A 24093-nucleotide genomic window follows, 5' to 3' on the forward strand; every position below is an offset into this window, starting at 1 on the left:
TACTTTTTCTCAACGTATTCTTACACAAAAGTGCAACTGTGACCGTATTACGCTGCAGACCAGCTGTTTGAGTCAGACTTTCCACAGTGTATGGAATAAACAAAGTATACAGATGTATAACTTTGCAGAGCGAGACTGAGTGGGCTGACACAGAGAGAGGGGAAACTTCTTTGGACAGCAAGGTACAGTGGTAAAAATATTCTAAAAATAGCGTACATTTAAACTGAAACAGATTATTCAGGTGTGCCTTTTTTTTTAGGTGGCTAAAATACATTTGCTGTTGCCGCCCCCGTTCACAGCAGTACATTGCTTAGATCTCTTTCAATACTCCTGCCTGCTTCTCTGAATTGGCAGCCTTTAATTGTCATCTACTCTAAGTAATACACTTAATACACCGCCTCTGTTGACCCCTGCTGGTCTAGAATTAAATCCTATCAGAGCTTTTTTTGGTGTTTTTTTTAACTCATCCACAGTAATATTTACCCAATGGCTGCCTGAACTTAACCATCCGATCCCCTTAAAATAATAGTTAAACAACCTGTACTGCAGGAAGTTGCAGTACAGACAAAATGCTATTGCTTAATATAATAACAAAACGAGGGTGGTGCTAAAGCAGAACATGGTTTATTCTTTACCTGTGATAGAAACAATGTTGAGCAGCCTCCTCATGGTCTGTGGGCTGATGTCACTGAACCAATCCTCGGTTACTAGCAGCTTGGTCAGGTCGAAGGACATCTGTCTGGTGATGGTCCTCTGCATCTGCCGACGCCGGTACGTGTCCTTGACAGGAAAGACAAGAAACAAAGAAAGACAGAAACTTAAAGTAGCATAAATCCGAAATTTGACATGCTTGGATTCCTCATGTTTCCAGCTGGCTCCACCACTACGATTGCATTTGAAGTTTTAATGCAACTTTAATGTAAAAAGCTGTTTATCAGTGGGAATAAAGAATTGTCTTGAAGTCACAGACGTAAAACCAATATAGCCACAGGAGACATTTAACAGCGGTATACTTCACACAGAAGTCCTCAAAATAAGATCTCTCTAAAGCCAACACTTGAAAGCACAAGTGAAACAAAAGCATTAACATTACTCTTGACCTTTGCAGAGGTTTTGATTACGTATGCATCATCTCAAGATGTGCATCATGAGACAGGAGAGCAGGCGTTTCAGGATCCCCATGTGAGTATTACATGTAGATGGTCGGATTGGGCTTATGTTCTCATATTCTTTACTTTTTATGCACCATATCCATGTTTAACAGCACTAACGCAATCCGATTATGTATTTATATGGGCTATTTTGCTCTCATTCAAATTAAAATGATATTATTGTTGCATATATCAATGGTACTACAACTTTTGCATCAGTATATAAGCACTTACTGACTGTAAATATAACCCAACCTAACCTTATGAATGGGGTGTGAGTGAAACCAATCCAAAGCATTGTTTTATTTTATTTTGTCACTCTAATGATCAGCTTCATCTGTCTTCCCTTCTATATCCGCTATCTTTTCATGAGCAAGACATATAATTCCCTGTGACTGCAAATACAAATCAAAGAGCCACTGTCCAAAGCTGAACAGTCATGACAAACAGGCGAGCTATTGACACAGATCTAGAAAAGAACATCTGTGATGATATCAAACAGCTGCCATGGTCATGAGCCAAGGCGAAGCTTTTGGTTGACTTTGAAGTTGTAACGCCATTCTCATGACCTCTTTCTCAGAGAGATGAAACATATGGCCACCACTCAGTCAGAACGGAAAAGGTCCATCATACAGACAGTCCAGTGTGGCTGACTTTCCAATGTATATTAATTGCAACTGTAGCTTCACAGCTTTGATGGTTCATTTAGATTATTGTTTCTGTATTTGCTTACTTACACTGGTTCTTCTGCCCTTGCTGATACGCTTTTCAATCATTCTGTGAAACATACTTTGAGAGGGCGGTGGCTTTATTTTTGTTGAAATACTGAATGCAGAGTTCCGAGTAATAACGGTTTTCGTTGAAAAGGATTTATTCAGTTCCAGTAAATGGAAATAAGATGGTAGAGATATTCCTAATGTCATCCACAACTTGAGAGGCCACATGAAAATTGAGAGCCACTAATTCATTTCCCCTCCTGCCCTCATTTTAATCTCCACTTGTAGGAAGAGGGCCCTCCTGCCAAGAGCTGGCGAGTTGCGGAGGGCAAATAAAAAGATCATGCCACCCCATAATAGAAGGGCCAACACCAATAATTGAGGGTACTAGACAAACCTGAGGTACAAATAAATCTCAAACAAATAAACAAGAGAGGGAGGCGGGGAGGAAGGAGGGGTAGTAGGAAGGTCTCGCAGGGGGGAGGAAGGCATCAGCGACAGCAGCAGAGTCACTTAGCCTCCTGCCAGCAGACCTGGTGCCAGTGTTTTGTCACAGGGACCCACTGCTGCTAGGCCTTGTCATTAGGCTGTGGCAACGCAGCAGGAAGGATAAACAGTCATTACATCAATTACACTAGGAACCTTGGCCGCGCACACCAAGCACCTCGCTTTCCATCGCTGTGTGTCTCCTTCTGTCCTCTGGCCTACGCACTGTCTGCCAATACCACGCGCCTCCAAGGAAGGAGGCCGAAAACAGGGAGCAGTGAGCGTTTCTATGGCAGCATCTCTTCAACTCATGTTGTGGATAACTAACTGCATTTTAATTTTATTTGATTAATGTCAAGACATCAAGCATTCAAGCTGCACGATACAGTGTAAACAGTGGGTTTTCCCACCACACTGTTTATTTTACCTCATTGTGTCTTTTTTTAAATTTTCTATCAAAAGCTTTTTGGTATTTGCTATTATTATGGCATATTATGGCATGTTGACATTGTTTTTTATTTGCTTGTCATGGGTTGGGGTGTGAACTTTCTATTTAGGGTGACAAGTAGAATAAACAGTGCTGTATATTTTGTTATATCTAATTTGGATTAACTAGAGTTCTACTCTTGGACTTGAATTCCTATTTTTGCCAGTCTATTATTATTATCACCATGGATATTGCATCCCGAGCCATCTGAGAAGGGGGTATTTCTCCCATAGCCTTATTTTTATGTGCCATGGATCTTCCTTGTCTTCTTTAGTTAGACAGCTTGGGTGTGATCTGAGGCTGTAAACCCCCCAAAAAACATTGTATGTTATATTGTTCTATACAAATAAACTTGACTTGAATAATTACCCTGCGGTTTAGGGCGTTCCTGCTGCCAAACTTGGCCTGGTCTTGGCCCAGGTTGCTCTGAGACATCCTTCTTTCCATGTCATCATGCCATCCTAGATGGAGAGAGAAAGAGAGGAGAAGACAAAGAATGACAAATATTACGTCTCCCTATCTTCAGAACCTGTCAATTCATAATCCAAATGGCCCAAACTGTGTTAAATCATTCATATGTGTATACAATATGTTGTATATTAGCCCTTATCATTTACCCTCAGCAGGCTCTCCATTAACAGGGGTTGCCATGCAGAGCTTTTTGGCCGTGCTGAGGCCTCTGCTGTTGAGGAATACTGGCAGGTGGACGATGTTCCTCATGTAGTCATGTCCGTTGATGTTGGAGTCCCTCAGAACACTGTTGAGGTTTTGGTTGATAGCTTTGATGATGATATGGGGGTCACTGGCAAAGATGGAGATAAAAGGGCCTTTGGAGAAGAGTACCCTCACCTGTAATGAGACAGGAACCACCAAGTGTGTAAAGGACATCTTTCACTACCTTTGCTTGTTATTCTATAAAATCCAATTTTCAAATTATGAAACCAGATGCATCATTTGTAATGGTAATAATTCCTAATTATGTGGAGTTTCCACTACTTTAATGTCAAAATGGATAGTTTATGACCTAATCAATCCACAACAACATAACAGCTAGAAGCAACAGTCTGCTGTACCACTTAATCTTAATGACTCCCGTGAGAACTGGCTGTCCGCAGCACATGGTGTTGGGGATTTCCACTCTGCTCACTAAGAGACATTGTGCAAGTGTCACAGGACATCGATTTGTGCTACACGCATACATGGTTTGTTAACCCCTGGCCAGAACCCTCAGCTTCGCCCCACAAGATGATGAACATCTGTCCCTACAACAGCTGTCGGCACCATCAACAAAGACGCTGTCATATGATCTGCATCTTAAATACACATTATCTGGTAGGAAAAGTACACAGCCTGAGTAAATAAAAAAGATTCAATTTTGTAACCTACAAAAAAATGGATGTCAGAGTTCAGTGTTTGAGTTTCTCTGAACACAACATGGTTTCAGAGAGACTGGGAGGTGCTTGCAGAGATGAGAAGATTGCATTAGCACACAGGAGGTTGCCATCTTTTATGGGATTACTTCATCAAATAATAACATTTGGCTAAAGGAAATTTTATTACAGCAGCTGGGAGGAAGAATCTTAACTTGGGAGGCAAGCTGAGGCAGCTGGAAACTCAAGGGTGGCTGCATGGCACTGGAGATGTATGGGCTCTGAATGCACAGGTGAAAGACCCACTAAAAGTTACGGCCACATGGTAGCCAGTGTCCACGGCCACAACAGTCTTTCTCATGGTTAGAAATTTGCTTGAGTGACAGATGTTGAAAAATGTTCAACATCTGTCACTCAAGCTCTACTCATCATGTTCCCAAGCATAGAAGCATGTGCAAACACACACCGTATCCAGCATCTGCAGAACTTTGTCCTGCTCACAGGCATCCAGTCCGTCGATGATGACGGCCATGCGTGTCTGGTTCTGGGTAAAGCCATCAATGGTTTTGGCCATTTTTGACATTAATTCCACTTCATGCTTCAGAACCTGGTGTGAGACGGGAAGAAAATCAATGGCTCAAAACAAGGAAAGAAATTGATTGGATTAGGAAATGCAGCTTCATAACTTCATAAAGAAATGGAATGCCCCTTTAGCCATGACAGGATGTTGAAGGATTGCGTTCATCCTTGATTGTGTAAAATGAATAAAGTGCATTAGTCTACCTTCATAAATCCTTCACTCTTGAGTCTATGCAAGTTGTTGGCAGCACTGTGCAGCCGTTTCCTCTGGGAGTTGAGGACAGAGTCGGCCACCTGCCACCAGGTCCTACAGTTGAGCAGTAAGGCCAGGCCCACCACACTGGCCATGGCTATCAGCACGGCATTTACTGTTAAGTTTTCAGGGTTCACCTGGGAAATAAGGCATTGAAACTTACTGGCGACATCCAGTGACCTAGTGTTTAAAAGGCATACTGTTTAAATGGAGTTTCATCGATTCATCGCTCTAACTTACCTTAAAGATGGCCAACAAGGCCATACCAGTGATAAGGCATCCCAGTGTCAAGGCAAACAGCACGAAGGAGGGAACACAGCATGTTTTCTTCCACTTCTTACCTGGGGTATGAGAGAAAGGTAGAGGATAATGTGAGGTTAGTGAATTACCACATTTACATATATTAAGATCATTTAAGGACAGATGTAGTAAAAAGAAAAAAGTCTGCCTAACCCGTTACTTTTAAGCACTAGTTATACATAGAAGAGCTCCAATATGCTTTCAAGAGTGTCACTGTTTCAACAGCATTCTCAATACCAATTAAAAGAAACATGATTAAGGGGACCAGGTTTACTCTGCTATTAAACAGGATTATATCTCACATTTAAAATAAATAAAAAATCAGTCTACAAAAACTATACAGCACACACAGGGCTACTTCTTCTAGTCTGACTGTGTCAGCCATTAATAGATATTAACGCAAGCTTGTAATTGAAAATGTAAGATCGATCAGGGATATCAATTACAGTTCTTGTTGTGACTTTGTAAGCTGACTGAAACGTCATTAAATGCCTGACACATCACCTTGGATCTCATCATTCTTGAAAACCCTGAATAGCCTGGTTGCCATGAAGCCAAATTCCCTCTCACAGGCATCAGAGAGCGTGGCAATCATCTCAGCCATGGAGGTCTCCCCTCCAACACTTGACAGACGATTATAGTCTGTAAACAGGAACCTGTGTGACATGTGTGAAGAACAGAAAGGATGCTTTGATTTGCTCAGTTACAAACTACAGATGAGGCTGTAAGTATTCATTTGAACAATGTTGTGAACATGAGTTTTTAAAACTCATAACAAATGCAAGAGTGAGATTACAAATGTGAGGTGTCTTTTTTTAATTGCTCTTGTGTATGTCACTGTCACTGTTACCTGACAGGCAGTGCACGGGTGGTCTGCTCAGGAAGTTCAGGGGGGTTGACAAACATCAGTTTGAGCAGCAGCTCCAGGTAACCGACCTGGCGAGCCAGACGGGTGCTGATGACCCACGCCCAGTTCCAGCTTTCCCTCTCACGTCTACTTCCAAAGTACACCAACACTGGAGACAGCAGAGGAGGTGGAATTGTTTTAGCTTTTTTGAGAGCTAACAAGCCAAAAAAAATAATTTTATGCTTACAATGGTAACATTATATTCATAAACATTAGTAAGTCCTCTTATTTTAATAACTCTCAATAACTATGTAAAGTCATCATCATGTTTGATATTGGTGGTTTTATAACAGGTTGTTAATATTCTAGTGTGCAGGTTAAAAAGCATCATACAGAAAATATTCATCTCATATGAATGAACAAAATATTAAGTAAAGAGTTATTTTCAGAATATTTTAAATTAATATATTTCAGGGGGGCTTTTGTCTTGCCACAGATTTGTATAAACCATATATTTAATCCACATGAAACTCCTTTAGTGGTCCTAAAAAATATGCAAAAAAATGGGCAATTATGTAATCCAACCACTTCCTCACCAAAAAAAATGTAAAGCAGAGCAAGGAGGCTGAGGGAGACGGCAATTGCCAGCTTGGGATCAACAGTAAAACCCAGAACCACGGCCACTGAGCCGCAGAGAAGCAGGGTGAGAAAGACCACCAGCCAAGAGAACTGGAACAACGGCTCTATCTGCTGGCCTGCAAAGGTCTTCATCTCATCTGATGGACAAGAGGAAGGAAAAAATAATCTCATGTCAGATATTTCAATCAAGTATATGGGGCAATTAAAATATAAGACACTATTTGAGGATGTGAAGCAATATAAAAACAAACAGAAAGTTTTACAGAATGATTGAGGATTAAGGAATGGTAAAAAAAAAAAAAAGATAATATTCAGTTTTTCATATTTTTGTATGAGACAGTTTTAATGCTGTGAGCTTACTTACCTTCCAGTTTCTTGAGAAGGAAAGACTTGCCGCTGCCCCACTGAGCGTACAGTCCAACGCAGATAGGTGGCTGCATGGTGGGCTCACTAAGGATATCTGCTAGAGCACTACTATACAGGTCATAACCCAACATGTCTCCATCTGACTCAGATGGGGAGAGGTGTTCTGAAGAGAAAAAGTTAAACAGTGCAGAAGACAATAAGAGAAGACAAAGTAAAGCCGTTTAATCTCTTCCGATTTCTAAACAACAAGGCTATGAGCTTATTTTGTCACAATTCTTTCTGCATGAAACGGGAAAAAATGGGTCATACTGGCTCCAAATATCTGTGTGAGGATGCTTTTCTGGTGGGTACAGTCGATGTTGTACGGTGTCTCTCCAGCTTTGTTGGGGCGGTAAAGCAGGCGGCCATCTTTAGGGTTCCTCAGCAGCAGCTCAGCCAACTTTCGACTTCGCCCTCGGATAGCAATGTGGAGAGGAGTGTCTCCTTTCTGAAGGAAGAAAAACACTGACTGACTGAAAAGTATGTATCACGCAAACACTTTTTGCTTACTACAAATAGTAGGCAAAAAAGGAACCACCAAATCAAGAAACTAAATGATGCTATAAAAGTCACAAGTGTTATGACAAGATGTCTCTGTACAGGAGTGTGTGATGGGCAAGTATGTTTTTAAAAAGTACCTTTTCCACTGCAGATACTTTGGCTCCTTTATCCAGCAGGAGTTCCACAATCTCTATGTTCCTCATTTTTGTGGCTTTGATAAGAGGGGTCTCTCCCTCCTGAAATGCAAAGATACACATTTTATCAACATAATGCTATGCGGTAACGGTAACGGTATTTTTACATTTTTTTGGGAAACTATTACTATTCCTTTTTGAAGCATTTTATCCTCTTACATTTCTAACCCAGTATATGAAGAATTAGGAGAAATGAAGAGAGTAACATGCTACTTAAGAAGTAATAATCAAAAAAATGTATGCATAGGAAACAGTGCGTTTTACTCCCTTACTAGTGAGTGTGCCATACCTTAGTGCAGCTCTCAGTGTCAGGGTTACACTGCAGGATGTCTCTCACCATGGTAGCATTGCCTTTCTCCACTGCCCAGTAGAGGGCGGTCTTTCCATCCTGATGTGGAAAGGACAAGGCACATACTAGATTGTTTATCTTAGAAAAAATAAACAGTGTCAAAAATACAATTACATATACGTATATAGATAGATAGATAGATAGATAGATAGTGCGTATAGTGTACGTGTGTGTGTGTGTTTGTGTGTAGCACTACACATAGGACATCAAGTGGTGTGTGTCTATATACTGTAGCAATAATACTGTATATATTTTTGTAATCCCATGGATTAAAGTTCACTTTACCAAGAAACAACAGAACTAAACAGTATTGAGCAGCAGTGTGAAATATCACGTAGCGAACCGAAGAAGGCCTCATGCCTGTTATTAAACATCAGTAAGGCAGCAAACATAGTGGGAGAGGGGCTCCTACCTGGCCCCTGACGTCAATATCAGCATATTTGTTCAGCAGAGCTCGGACTATCTCCACATGACCTCCTCTCACTGCTCCAATCAGCATTGTCTCCCCACTCTGACAGAGATGGTGAAAGAGAGACATAAAGGAAAAACAATAACGAATTGAATTTCATTCATGTTGTAGTTCATATCAACTCCTCTTCTTCATCTTCACACAGCAAGTTTGCAATGCAACCGTAGGGTGGCCTCACCCTGTCTAGGATATTGACATAAGTGCCGGCATCCAGCAGATCCTGTACGATCTCAGTATGACCCTCCTTGGCAGCGATGGCCAGGGCTGTGTTGCCATCCTTGTCCGTCATGTTGACATTTGGGTTACTCTTCAGCAGCTCCTTTACAACCTCTGTATAGCCGCCTTTCACTCCCACAATCAGAGCTGTCATGGAGTTCTGAAAAGACACAGAAAGGAAATTTAAATTTGCAAATTTCGGGGCCCATTTAACCCAAGAACTTCAAGATTACAGATGTTTCACTCCACTTGATTGGATATGATTTTGGTTTGGCAATATGACAGATGTTCAATAATTTATGGCTGAACATTAACAAAGTGTATTTTCCAAATGCTATCAGTGTATTTCAGCAGCTCTGGGAGACACTACATGTTTAAAGGCAATATATTATTGATATTTTGTCTTACGAGCCCCATAACTCATATATTTGTCCAGGCAAAGTCTCTAAATCACACATAAATTAATTGCTCTGCAACATTAGTTACTATAGTTCCATCTGATTATTGATGCTACACATCCAACTATCACATCGTTCAGTTTGTGACAGCACAGATGCAACATGACTCAAAGGAGCACAGATGCGCTGCGTCATAGAAGCAATCAATTATTTAATTTTGCAGTGTACTAATGACTTTGTGGCGCTTGGGAGCATTAAATCTTGATTATGTGAAAACTACACTGGCAAGAAAACGCGGCTTTCTGTGTCATGGCACCCATGATGAACCCAAAATAAATTAGACTTGCTCAGCTGTTAAACTACCTGTTCAGACTACCAATACAAATATTAACATTGTTTAAGAAACACTGCCAAATATTAAACTATGTAAAATAATTGACATAATGTAATGTGAGTAGGTATCTGCCCTGAAAAAAAGTCGGTACCAATGTTAGACCTGGATTATTTGGTAATGTGAACGGTTTAAAGATCCAATCTTAAACCACCTGAACTGTTCACAGCCTCATCATTTCAAACATGTATGCAACCCGATTTTAAAAATTGGTTAGGCTTTTTAAACTCATGTAGTCTGAGCTCGGCTTTACTCTACTAGTGTTGGATTTCCATTGATAAAACATTCACAGGAGATCTACAATCTACTTACCGCTCCTTCTTGGTCCACGTCAGCTCCATTTGCCAGAAGGTGCATCACACTGTCATAGTGGCCCTTCCTGGCTGCCCAGATCAAAGGAGTGGTACCATACTGTGAACAGAACAAAAAACGATGTAGTGCATGAGTAGCAAGATACTATTGAGTCAACAACCCAGAGGTTGTGAAAATGATGAAGTAAGGATAATAAATAAAGGGAGAGGGGAGAGGGACACTGGGAGGTGGATGTGGACAAGAGCAATATTTTAAGCTCATACCACTGACTACATCTTCTGTGTGATTAAACACAAGTAAATGATGAACATCTGTCAGTATGTAGTTACCTTGTCGGAGCAGTTGACCTTGGCTCCGTACTGCAGCAGGAGATGGACAATCTCTGCGTGGCCTCGACCTGCCGCCCAGATAATGGGGTAGACGCTGTACTGTTGGACCAGAGGAAAGGGGTGAAGTCATGCTGACAGTAACTAATGATCAGTGTCGTTCCTGCGGTTGTACTAATGCTTTAAGCCACTTTACATGACTGAAGCAGCAGATGATGGGGGAGGCATTGCACTGTGCAGGTGCAGAGAAAGGTTGTGGTTGTGTTCACATTATTGTTACTGTAAAGTTATCTGCACTGACATATGCAACTATTGTTTTCAACTAGTGAGCTGATATAAAGGAAAATAGATGCAGTCGATGCTGTTATTATAGGGGAACTCAGACTTAATATAGAGTGTCCAGACTTAGTACCTGGCCAGTGATGTTGGGGTTAGCTCCTTTTTCCAAGAGCAGCTGGACCACATCTGTACGACCTTTATAGGCTCCCCACATTAGAGCAGTCCAACCTCCCTGAGTAGGACACATACACAGAACACAGTTGAGTTGTAGAGGAGAGAAATTGTTCTAGACTAAGAAACATCGCCACGTACTGAATATACTGTGTGCAATATTCTGGACATAATTCTAGGTATTATCTTATCAAAAGGGTAACAACACAAATTCAAGCAGCAGAGGTCAAATCTAAGCAGATTTTGTGGTCGGAAAATGTGCTATTTACAGCTGGTGTGACACACTTTCCAGTGAGCGAACGGTATCACACAGAGTGGTTTATTATAATCCCACTGTGATGACTGGCTGTGATCTGTCCTGTGCAGCTTAGACACGGCAATGAGTCAGTTGATGTCCTGAGTCACTTCCATAGAGTCCAAGAGGCCAAGGATGTAAAATCAATTCTAAATGTCTCATCAAACACTATAAAAAATAGTAGAGGAAATAAAAATAGTGTTACCTTTGAGTGCCAATATAGACATTTAATACATCACTTACACTATCTCCTGATGGTAAGGATTACATTTTTTAGCATTTCTGACTGCTGGAAATGCACATCACCTTCAATACCAAACGTGTTCAGCCCTAGGTAATGTATCTCATTTGCATATTGCAATAGTCTGCTCATGAATATACAGAATATCTGCAACGACAAGCCTGCAGACTGTCTGCATCTGAGATCCCAAGATTAAATCATATCACTGCCCCATGCAGAGACAACTGGACCTCGGTAAATGGTATTACTACTGGAGAGAAGCCATCACAAGCAAAGTAATTTCATTTTATGTCCATTTCAAGGCTAATGGATCATCCTGTTCAACTAGCAATGGGGCCATTACATTTTACAGAAACCCCTAATGTATGTACAATCAAGACTTTATTATATTTTGAATCGTAAGAGTCAACTTACAGGACAAGTTTGAGCAGCTTGTCAATAAACCTCTGAAGGTTTTTTTTTGTAAATGTTTCAAGTATATTTTGAGGTTAGACACAGCCTCTTATTGTTCCCTGTGCTGTAGCTATCACATCTTATTCACTTAAACACACAATCTCAAATCATTTTGGCACTGAAGATACGTTACTATCCTTAGTCTTGCGCTACCCTACGACCCAATTTTATTTTATATTTAAGAATATTTTATTGGCAGCAATTTTTTGATAGTAGATAGTATAGATATAGAGGAAACAAGATGAGACAACAAAGAGGATCACACGTGACAAAGGTCTCTAGAATGAAAATGAGGACGTTGTGATTACATGGCTCACATCTCATCCACACTCACCAACATTTTAACTGTTTCAAAGAACGTGATATTATTATTATTATTATTATTATTACTATTTGTAATAGGTCTATAGTACAGTATAGACTTTTGGATAGTATTTTTTAATACTGTATATAAAACAAAAAACAGCAGATTTTTAATGAAGAAAAACATTCAATAACTCTCTATGTTCTCACCATGTCTCGATGTTCCGGGTTAGCTTTGTTCTCCAGCAGCTCCCTTACCACATCGATGTGGCCCTCCTTAGCTGCCGAGATCAACGCCGTCCAGCAGTCCTGCACACACAGACAACCTGTTACCTTGAAACTCCCATCATACTCCAAATACCGTTGGACAAATAACTGTCCGAGCTCTACGTGGGATGGCGAGAGGAATGCTCAAAGCAAAGTACCTACCAGCTGGTCATACCAGGTGCTCATGGGAACGCGGTGTCGCATGGACGGACAAGAGTGTCAGATAAGGTGTGTAAGATAAGTGCAACTGTATGTATTGCTTCTCCTTTCTTCTTCTGCATTAGTGTGAGAGTGAGCACAAGTTTGAATATGTCATGTGTAATAGCAGGTTACATGTACGTGAGACTTTAATGAGAGGTGTAGTGTGTGAGCTTGCATGCGTGTGCCTAAGCAGGAGGGTTTATGCGTGTGAGAGTCTGTGCGTGTGTGGGGGGCTGGCCTCTGAAGGCACAGGGTGTTGGCCAGCCAGTGGATCCTGTCATTTAGTCAAAAGAGTGAAGGTAAAAGCGTGTAATAAGTTGTCATTATGGCTCATGATGGCTCATAATAGCTGTGGACTAAGCCAGAGTGTGGTGAGTTCAGCAAGATGGAACATCAAGGCTACTAGGTCAGCTACGTCTTCTTTGTCAAGTGGATAATGTGGTGAAAATGGCCGCATTGTTTTTCACCTGTGCCTGGACTCTACTGAGCTCGCAATATTAAATAAAACTGTGACGATGTGTTCATATGAGGCAGTTTGCGATGTTATGTGTGTGTGCGTGCGTGCACGCTTACAACATCATCCAAGTTAACGTTGGCTCCTCTCCTAATGAGCTCTTGTAGTATCTCCAGATTTCCCTGCTCTGCCGCCACCATCAGGGGGGTCTGTCCATTCTGGAAAAAAGAAGAGGGAAGGAACTGAAACTGTGATGGTTCAACACACCAACAAGCCAATTAATTACACTGTTTTCCCTGTAGCCCTCTGGGAAAAGGAAATGGCAGACAGTGATACTATTATTTGATGATTTAACTCTAATCATATACTGCAGAGCTTCTTTTTTTTCAGCCATGGAACCCTTACAAGATAGAGAATAAACCGGGGACGACCCTCATGTACGTCCCTTGGAATTTGCTTTTATGTAGCCTGTTTTTTTTACACTTATATAGCATTTAGTTATATAAATGAACAACACAAAATGCATTTAGATTAGATTAAAGAGGTATAGATGTCTTAGATTAGAACGTAAACTATTACTATATTGAATAAAATATTTTTTTGACTTTTGTATATATATATATATATATATATATATATATATATATATATATATATATATATATATATATATATATATATATATGGTTGGCAGCTGTCCTGTAACGCCTACGTTAGCAAGCAAGCTAACATTAGCTAGCTAGCTGTTATTAAGCTACGCTGCATGGATCTGGCATTGATTTATTTGTATTGTTAGCTGAAAAGGTAATTTGCAAGTGGCAGGCTAGCCAGACCAGCCCTGGGAGTCTTGATGTGTGAATTCAGATTTCCACAAAGTGGCAATGACACATGAAAACTTCTTAAAGCTTTTCATAGTCACTCTATCTTATACATGGCCCATTTAAAAAGGAAAATATTAACCCTTGTTGTGGGAATTTTGGATATTTGTAATTCATAATCATAGTTTTGTCAGGTCAGACACAGTTCAGTGTCTCCTCTGTCTCACATTCTTAATGGATAATGCAAATAGCTAACTCATGATGGTATAATGGCATATGTGTGCATCTGTACCCTGTGTTAGAGACCTTGTGATGAGAGAGGTTCAGAATGTTCAGAATTGTAATGTCTAAGGCATGTTTTTGTTTGGTCTAAAGACGTCACCCAACCAAGGCTATTCGCGTCCTGTCCCTCTAACTAAAAGACTGTGCGAGATTTGGCAAATCGTCATTCCCTACTAGACTCTAACTTGTGAGGATGTAGGGATGAACGTATTTTTGTCTGCAGAAGAAAATGCTTTGGCAAAATAAACCACGGAGAAAAAGCTGATCCTGTTTGTTGATCTTTATTGAAGAATCTATTTCCGCAACACCCTCCATAAATCAAACACAAAAACAAATACTGAGTCGTCTCTTTGCAAACGACTTTAGAATCAGTTTCAGTAGACTTGTTTCACTACAGATTGTAATATCTCTTTTCCCACAAAATACTCTCAAAAAACTCTCTCAACTTGAGCCAACAACAGGACAGTTGTTGTGATATGGCTTACTTACATCGCTCCTGCTGTCCACGTCTCTGAACTTATCCAGATGTGCTTTGATAGCAGCCAGGTTCTCTTCCTCCACATAGCTGAACAGACTCTGGATGGCCAGAGAGGTCATCTTCAGAGAGGTGGTGGTATCCATGGCTGACTGCTAACCACCTGTACACCACTGTGGAGTGAAAGGAAAGCAGATTAGCATTCACAGAAGGCTAAAGATACTAATGGTATCTATCTGGGCACAGAGCTAAATGTACAGCACTACTAAGAGAGAAGCAGAGATGCCAAAGCCAGGAAGAGGGTGTGGTGTATCTTTGAAGTGATGCTAGGCAATAAACAAGTACAGTCCAAACCCAGCTCACACGCACAAACAAAAAACAGAGGCTGCATCTTTTTTGCTATAAACAGCATAACATACAATCAGAATTATTTTTTTTAAAGAAATGTGTTTGAATGTGTGTGTGTGTGTGTGTGTGTGTGTGTGTGTGTGTGTGTGTGTGTGTGTGTGTGTGTGTGTGTGTGTGTGTGTGTGTGTGTGTGTGTGTGTGTGTGTGTGCGTGCGTGCGTGTGTGTGTGTGTGTGCGCGCGCTCTTGATTGTATTGTATTGTATTGCATATTGTTTCCATACATTTTTTTCACTGATGCCTAACCAGGCATCTACAAAAATGAAGTAGACCGCCGCAAACAACCTGTAGGACAATGTTGTAAGTAAAGAATGTAAAAGTGCGTGTACAATAGGACGATGCACTGAACATGCTCATTACTCAAGAGCCAACAGGGGCCCTTGGTTCAGTTCAGTTTAGTTCAGTCTGCCTGCTCATGCTGAAAAGATGAACTGAAATCTGTTCTGCTCAGTATAATGAAGGCAGAGCAATCACAATGCTCCACTCAATAAAGTCCACTAAGTCATCAAATACAACTGAAGACAAACAATAGTCTTTCAACTTTGATCCTTTGGTGCAACGATTGCGTGGACAATTGGTGTGCTCGACTGTGTGCTCCAATTATATCAAGACTGACCTCAGGTCTATACTCCTCCACTGCCTTAAATTAGACTTTGTCGAACTTTTGTACACTAAACAAGAAAAGTTCTGTTTTGTTAAGTGCCTGAAAGTAAAATAGGGGCACACTTTTTCACTGAAACTACTTTGCATTGATGGGAAAATAGCAGAAAGACGGAGTTAGGCAAATGTCAGCTTCAGACAAATCAATGCAGACAGCCCAGTTTGGAGAGATTACCTATAATTAGGCTCCACCATTCAAAAGGATTATTTTAAACCCTTGAAAGAGACTAGCATGTTCCCTGCATTTATCGAGTCATTGTTAACCATTTTACCATCAGCAGTATTCGCACATGGGACATGCATGTCACTAGCGGGCACTGACAAGATCTCATCTCCTCTAATATACTGTAAAATATCAAAGCCTCCCAGACATTATATGTATCATTTCACCTGACAAAGAACCCCCCCCCCCCCCCCCCCCCCCCCCAAGCTTTTAGTTGTAGTGAGGATTCAGCCAATCGATGAAAAACTCATTAATGATTCATTAAGTTGGGCTCTTCCATCATGGTCAGACTCACTTCCTGCCACAGCAACACAGAAAAAATCAGCTATATTCATTGCTTGGAAGTTGCCTTGGCAATGGGTTTCATATTAGGACTAACAAACACGCTGCTCAATATTTCAACATAATCTGTGAGACAAGCAGCTCAGGTTCAATAAACGCTTAAATGTCACATGCCTGTTGGGCTTTCAGTACAAAGGCCCAAAACAGTTAATTCAGTCAAATTCAGAGCAACCAATCAATTAATATCTAAATATTCTTTCTTTTTTCTAAAGTCTGACCCTGTTTATTCAGTCATGAGTCATCTGCTAACTGTTCTCCCATATCTAACAGTGTCACAAAAAAAATCCTTTGTTTATAATGAAGGAAATATGAGCCTGTTGACACACCCTCCTCAGCTCCTTGTCTCTCAGCACAATGGGTGGACGATAACACCACATGAGGACCAATCAGTTAACATTTAGCTTGCTCTCTGTTGTGCAATGATCAGATGGGAGCTCACACACAACCTAACAATGCCCATACTCAGTAAAAACCAGCAGATAAAACACCAACAAAAACAGTAAAAGCTATTAAAACAAATGATTAATTCTGCCAAAAAAGACAACTGGCCTCTAGAAAACACTATGGGTGAACAGAAAAACCCCTTACCTTGGTGTAGGGTGAAGCTTGTATTTATTTGGCTATGCAAAACCAACCTTTATCCCTTGCTCACTCACACACAGTATCAACAAGCACTGCCGGGCTGACGCTCAGCATCCCCCCTTCACTTGAGGCTGAATATTAGATGAGGGGGCTGGCCTACGCCCATCTCTTCCTAACACAATAGACACACGCGACCAGATTTCCATTCATTACATGCACTGGCTCAGCACCAAATTATACAGATAAAAAGGGAGAGAAAACTTAAACGTTGGCTGAATTAATTCATTCAACAAGTAATGCAATAGAGTAACATTTGGTTGAAACTAATACGAGCTGTCACTGGCAGATCATCACTTGTCACTTTAGTGTGTTTAAATGACTCAATTGCTCATCAGTTAAAGCCAAAATGTCGAACCAATCCTGTAACACTATAGTTTTATTCAAATACCTATTACCACTTGCCATAGTAAATCCCTTGCACTTCAGGTTGGGCGGAGAAATTTCAACAAAATCAAATTAAATATCACATAAATTAACATTTAAAAACACCCAAATATTGATATGTGTCAATAAATTTTATATTTTAGAGTAGAGCTGCAACTAACAATTGTTTCCATCGATTGTTCTTTGAATTTGGCGCCATTCCTTACTGACAGAAGTTCCCAAATCTTGTCACCCCACATTTTCATTGCGGTCCTTTAAAATTGACCCTTCATCTTCACCATCAGAGGTTTGTTCTCTTCCCAAGTTGAAGAGAAACATCACAAAAACCCATTCGCTCTCTGTGAATACAACAGAGGATGAGCAGTTGTATTAACACATGGTTTTATTCTTTGTACTAGGGAGCTGGGAGGGTGAACACTTTTTTATCCCTGGTCCAACAGAATGAGACTTTTTTTGTCTTACATACAGCCCCGCTGGGTAAGGTCTAGATAATTTCAGGTTTGCAGTGCTAGTATGAAAGGAGCTCAAGATGATGTGTTTTCAGCCCCCAACAGAGAGAGATTCAAAAATATTCACACTAAAGTAAGCTGCAACCACTGAGGGTTTTTTTTGTTGTTGTTTTCTTTACATTTTTCCTTATATAATTACTTTTTATTCAATCAGTGAAAGAGTTTACAATACATTTTCTGTCAATCAACTTGTGGATTAATTGCCACATAATTTCAGCTCTAAAGGTCTTAGGCCTGGTGCTTCAAGTATGCACTTGTTTGGTTTACCTGCATCATCAATACTTAAAAATCTACTTTCAGGTCATATACGGTCCAGAATTTATGTAAAAACACAGACCACTTGATATCATTATGAGATCACCAACTCTTGGTCTGCTATGCTCAGTGGGCTGTTATCTGAACACACACAAACATGAACTTGGGAAGCAACACTGGATATGATCTCTAAATTTAACCAGTCAGCTCCTCATGGCTTGTCATGTGGGTATGAAACTGCTGAGGATTCAGTTCCCTACCAGAGTCTGCTCCAAAAAACAGGTTTACTTAGTTGTGTTGCAGACTTTACAAGCAACAAACTTGGCTTGAACTGGTCTTTCTATCCCAGTCTATGGTCAAAAGTTGTTGTTTTACTTTGAAATGTTATCCACTTAACGGAGTAAAACATTTTTCTTGAAACTAAGCCCCGGTCACAGGAGCTGTTGGAGAGAAAGGTCTGGCAAAAAGCCAACCAGGCCAGAGTTTCAACACAGTGGTTAATAACACACTGTATACAACGTATGTATATATATATATATATATATATATATATGCTGCATGTTTCCTGCCTGCAACTCCAACATTAAGCAACTCCAACATTAAGTACAACTTCAGAACAGCTATGGTGCATCAACCGCTCTGACTTACACTTAAGTCATTAGAATCACATTTTTCTGTTGGGTTTCATACTGGAAACCCATTTTATGTTATAAATGTTATATACTCATTTATTAAAAAATGTAAAACTTAAAACGTGAATCTGCAAAAACAGAAGGCTAAAAAGTGCAGTATTTCCTATTGCAGTTGGTCCTGACAGTAAGAACATTTTCAATTTTGTCAAATAATAAATAAACATCTGGATGACACACACACACACACACAAACACACACACACACACACACACAGATACAGAGCTATCACACGTGTTGCCTCAACTGTGACTAGAAGAAGAAAGCCAAGTACTAAAGTTGTTGTTTTTTTCTGGTCAATAATGGACAGGTTTTGACAAAGATGTTACAAGTAGAGTGACTTCCAGTTACTATCACTAGGAAGCGACAGCTAGCCAAACAGGCTAACATTAGCACATAGTGGCTAGCTCTCCAACAGGTCCTTAACACTTTTATCACCTCTAAGAGGAAAAGAAAAAGTACAGTGTACAACCTAAAGTACTCTTACCTAGGCTGTACTGCTTTGTCACCGTCTGTGCTTTGACCCCCGTCCGGAGAATATAGTCATAAACCCCTTTTTTCACGTCATACTGTGGTTTCTCTGCGTCTGTTTAACAGAGAGACGTTAACCTGCTGTTACAGTAGGAGTCTGTAGCTCCGCCTCCGGTTACTGCTGGTTACAGTGGCGTCACGTGGCGGAGCACACGGGGGACCCCCCAACCCACCCCCCTCAAAACCCACTTATAGCAAGAGTTTTTAACATTTAACCAAATCACACTCCTCACTGTAATTACATTTTAAATATCCATAACACCATTTCTCCTAGTCAAAATGTAAGTCTTATAAGTGAGAATGATCATTTATCCACAGCATTATTTTTACTAGTACAAATTACGTCACTTTTGCTCTTCATGTATATTGGGCTTTCTATTCTAGATATCAACAATAACATTTTAGATATCTAGAGTGAACATTCTGGTTTCTGTAATGTAATTCTTACTAGTGAAATTGCATGTGTACATATCTGTAATGACATTTTTACTAGTCAGAATGTATTTTGGACGATCAAAATCACATTATGGATATCTGGAATGGTTTTTATGTGGGATATCCAACATTAAGATTATTACTAGTAAGAATTTATTGCAGATATCGTAATTTGGAGTTTGTGCTTGTAAGAATGTCATTACAGACATCTAAAATGTAATTGTGGATATCTAGAATAGAAAGCCCAATGCACATGAATAGCAAAAGTGTCCTTTTTAGTAGTAAGAATTTCATTGTGGATATCTGAAATTAAATTATTTTTGACTGGGAATAATTGAATTACAGATATATGCAACACATATCCCGTCTAGCTATTACATGTTAAAACCGCATGCCACCACACTTCATATTTTGATCCCAGCTGACCATGCATCTGATAATTGTAGCTATTGTTGCCAGTTGGGATTTAGCACTGAATTTTCAGATGTTATTACTATGAGGACCAACTGTAATAGGAAATATTGCACTTTTTAGCCTACCACTTTTGCAGATTCACATTTTAAAAACCAATAAATGAGCATATCAAATTGTTTTCCCAGTAAATGAAATCCAACATTAAATGTGCTCCAGCTCACATTGAAATGCTGCTTGTACATGAATGAATGAATCAGTAACAATAATATATTTAATAAATACATTTTTAAATTTAAAAGAAAGATAAAATAATACAACACTCACTACGGGAATTTTTCTGCATAATCAATGCGTTTGATACTTCTAGTAAATTCAGCTGAAAACACATCTGTAAATATAGAAATATAACTCAGTAGCTACTTTTGCTTGAGTAAAGGATCTGAATACTTCTCTCACTACAGATTCTACCACACAAGCATTTACTCTATTTCATAATATGCTTGTGTGTCTATTACACTTTACACAATGGACCTAAAGAGGATGGATCTTTGAATTACATAAAGTGCTCTTTGGGTGAGCCAGACTCGTTTGAATTAGGATAATTTATACGGTTCATTTGTGACTGTGTTTGACACTAAGTGATGCAAACTAATTGTACTGGGATTTTTCAATGGTAGTGATGGAAAATAATATTAGCAGTAACAATGACGTTTAAATGTTAGCATTTGAGCCAGGGCATGCCCATGCAGCAAAGTTGACTTGTGTTCGCAGGAAAAGCACAGTTGAATTTCAATAAGGATGGCTTCGTTCTATCGACTGTTCGAGTTGTGACATTGAGTTAACATGTACAATACCAGAGCCCTTGATCTAGCTCAACTAAATGGCATGCAGACGTTTGTAATTCCCTCCTTATATTATATTGCTGCAAGCTGCTGAAATGTTACAATGTAACATAGTCCCTAGTCCCTGCAATGCTGTCTGCATATGATGCTGAAGCATTCAATGGGTTTTTAGGGCTTTTTTGGCAGTTTAAGCCTTTTATTAGATAGGGCAGACAGGAAATGGGGTTAGAGAGAGGGGGAGACATGCAGCAAAGTACTGCAGGTCAGAGTCACACCCGCAGCTGCTACCTCGAGGACTTCAGCCTCTTTACACAGGGCGACTGCTCTAACCACTGCGCCTCCGGCCGCCCCATGTCAACAATATTTCAAATGTAACAGTAAGATGTTGCTGTGTCATTAGACTTCCCTTCCTGGACAAAAGAGTAGTCATATATTTCCAAACATCATCCCTAGTGTTTAAAAATAATTTCTCTTTATTTTGCCACATAAATCAGAATTTTAATGTACTGTTATACAAATCTGTCAATAAATTTCCTTCAGACACAAAAATAACCGTTATGTTTCACAAGCGCACACACACATACTACATGGACACATTTGCACACACACATACAAACGCACGCGCGCAGGAAGGCAGGCACACATGCTCACATACACACAAAACAAACAGAAAATATGCGCCATTCAGGATTTGGCACTTTGGACATGTGGAGCCGTTTGCATTGATCTGCTGGTTTGGGTGGCCATGCAGTGCAAGAATCGCTATGTTTGTAGAGTAACATCCCTTTCCCCTTAGGTGGACCACACTTGCCGACACAGGGCCGAGGCTACAAATATAGTTTAAATGAGACCACATCGACATATAGATCACATGAATACTGGTAAACACACAGTTATGGCAGGAATATGCAAATGTTAGAAAATCTTAAAAAGAAATGAAAAGCTCACCTCTGCTGCTTTGTTATTATATTACATGATGCAAATGTACGAAACCAACTCAAATTAGTGACAATTAGGAGGAAAAAAAGAACGACTTCAAAGTGTTTATGATAACGTTGGCTTGAAATCCCCAATCCATTTCTAACAGATATGTAAAAATGTGTCTTTTGACTGTTTAAGCAACAGTGAGGTGCCTTCTAGGTTGCCTCCTCTGCACCATATATGCTTGTCGAAATCCATAGAAATGTCTGATGATACAGAAATGTATCACAGTGGTGGCTGTTTGAGCTGCTGCATGTTATTAAGAGTAAACTGAATGATTTGAAAGGCTTAAGGTGAGCCATGAACCAAAACAATGCGAGGAACCAGTGTCTCTTTCACCCTATAGCAAATGCACCCTGAAACATCACCTATTCTAACATAAGTGCACACAATATGAAATAAGATAACTTTCCACAACAGCTGGTCTATGTCTTTGAATTTTGTACAATATTATTATGTCACATACATAAATAACCATATCAGATTTCCTCGCAGACAAATGCAAATTGCACACTTTACATAGTTTGCAGCTTGAACACAGTACGTGCTTTTATGCACTGTGCATCAATTTTGAAATTTTTTCTTTTACATTCAATTGGCTTATAATAATTATGGCTATAAAACCTTTTGACAGTTAAATAAGTCTTCAGTGACTGTGATAATCCGACTAGAATTATGTTATAATTGTAGGATTTAAGACAATTAATTAAACCGTACGAGTGTTCAACGGTGAAACAATCCTGTTTCCCCAGTTATACAATTTTATTATTTAGGACATTCATTAATTAAATAGTTTGGGATAATTGTATTACAGAGGCAAGACATTTGAACACAGAGGAAACCTGTTGATGAAAAAAAAATAAAAATAAAAATCACACCCCTGAAACCAGGTCAGAAATCCTTGTAAGGAAAAAAAAGAAAAGAAAACCACAACAGCGAAAATGAAGTCCCTTTGAAACACACACATTTATCTGATGAGTCATGTGGAAAAAAGCAGCAGATATGAAGATAATATAAAAAGAAACAGTAATCCATTTAGAGCCTCTTTTAGACTTTCCACTGATGGAGACGGACGAGGTCTGAATTCCAGGACTTTGTATGTCAAATCATCCCGAAGAGAAGCAAAGCAAAAAATAAAATAAAAAAGCATTAAGAACTGATTTGAAATAGTGTTGTCACAAACATCTAAATACAAAACACGTACAATGTGAATTCTTCTCCAATAAAGATTTTTTTTTTTAAAAAGACATAGAAATCAAACATTATTTTGAGGATCCTAAGGCCTGTTTGAAGTTGGCAGCTGATGATAAAGGTTATGTTTCTTTTACACATTTTCCGTCTCCACCTAACAGAGGCTTGTATCCAGACAATGACAAAAACCCTCCACATACTGCACGTTTAAACCCGACACCGCAATGGTGAAACTGCATTTAGGTTCTTGCAGCGTGCCATCCAACTGTTATTTTACCAGCCGAGTACGTAGAGGGTTTAAGGCAGCTTGGAATTCTTCATTTCCACTAATGTAATGTAAACTAACAACTATCCCTCATTAGTTTACACCGTGGACATTGTAAAATCCTGGTCTCTTATCCATGTCAGAAACTGTGATTGCTGTCATCCTTGCTACTGGAAGTTTTGACAGAACATTAACTTGTGTTTTTCTGTCTGTTAGCATTCTCAGAGCGTCCCATATTTGGTTCTTTGTCAGGTTAATAGACTCGCCACACTCCAGCTCTCAGTGGTTTCTAGTTTGTCTCAGTGTTTCTGCTGCTGAAGGGGACCGTGAGTCGCTGTTCTGAGCCTCATGTGGCTTTGTCTTTCTGGTTGCAATTGTTGTCTGTGCTGTTGTGGTCCGTCTGGTTGTCCTGTAAAGCGTCCTGCTGCTGTTTGGCCTGCTGGCGTCTTGATTTGACAGGTAGGGCCAGTACCACCAGGAGGCAGAGGAGATGTAAGCTGAAGTACCAGGACCTGCATAGACATCCCAAAGCAAGAATTGTCTTAACACAGTTTATAATAGTAGTTGGAGAATAAAACCAGAAAATATGGGCAGGCTAAAATTATTATTGATGAATTTCCCTTAGATTTTGAGCGGACATTCATGCTTCCCAGAGGATAAATCTTTATGACTTTGATGATCCCCTGACTTTTTCA

At 39.8% G+C, this 24093-nt stretch overlaps 2 protein-coding genes across 6 annotated transcripts in view; both read right to left on the reverse strand.

Moving 5' to 3' along the window:
* kidins220a (kinase D-interacting substrate 220a) overlaps nt 1-19352 on the reverse strand; it is a 45133-nt gene extending 25781 nt beyond the window's left edge. For all 4 annotated transcript variants that reach the window (XM_083924093.1, XM_083924092.1, XM_083924091.1 and 1 more), the window contains exons 1-22: nt 19227-19352; nt 14643-14801; nt 13173-13271; nt 12342-12440; nt 10802-10900; nt 10393-10491; nt 10064-10162; nt 8925-9122; nt 8690-8788; nt 8218-8316; nt 7872-7970; nt 7504-7681; nt 7193-7357; nt 6786-6965; nt 6193-6358; nt 5847-5998; nt 5283-5383; nt 4994-5179; nt 4677-4817; nt 3458-3689; nt 3210-3301; nt 636-780 (exon numbers count right to left, since the gene is read on the reverse strand). In XM_083924093.1, coding sequence (XP_083780219.1) covers nt 636-780; nt 3210-3301; nt 3458-3689; nt 4677-4817; nt 4994-5179; nt 5283-5383; nt 5847-5998; nt 6193-6358; nt 6786-6965; nt 7193-7357; nt 7504-7681; nt 7872-7970; nt 8218-8316; nt 8690-8788; nt 8925-9122; nt 10064-10162; nt 10393-10491; nt 10802-10900; nt 12342-12440; nt 13173-13271; nt 14643-14774 — 2860 coding nt within the window. In that variant the 5' untranslated portion in view covers nt 14775-14801; nt 19227-19352. The remainder of the gene's footprint in view (nt 1-635; nt 781-3209; nt 3302-3457; nt 3690-4676; nt 4818-4993; nt 5180-5282; nt 5384-5846; nt 5999-6192; nt 6359-6785; nt 6966-7192; nt 7358-7503; nt 7682-7871; nt 7971-8217; nt 8317-8689; nt 8789-8924; nt 9123-10063; nt 10163-10392; nt 10492-10801; nt 10901-12341; nt 12441-13172; nt 13272-14642; nt 14802-19226) is intronic.
* Nucleotides 19353-21417: 2065 nt separating this feature from the next.
* Nucleotides 21418-24093, reverse strand: part of mboat2a (membrane bound O-acyltransferase domain containing 2a) — a 42235-nt gene continuing 39559 nt past the window's right edge. For both annotated transcript variants that reach the window (XM_083924292.1, XM_083924293.1), the window contains one exon: nt 21418-23910. In XM_083924292.1, coding sequence (XP_083780418.1) covers nt 23745-23910 — 166 coding nt within the window. In that variant the 3' untranslated portion in view covers nt 21418-23744. The remainder of the gene's footprint in view (nt 23911-24093) is intronic.

This window comes from Echiichthys vipera (genome assembly GCF_963691815.1).
Source record: "Echiichthys vipera genome assembly, chromosome: 12".
Lineage (NCBI taxonomy): Eukaryota > Metazoa > Chordata > Actinopteri > Perciformes > Trachinidae > Echiichthys > Echiichthys vipera.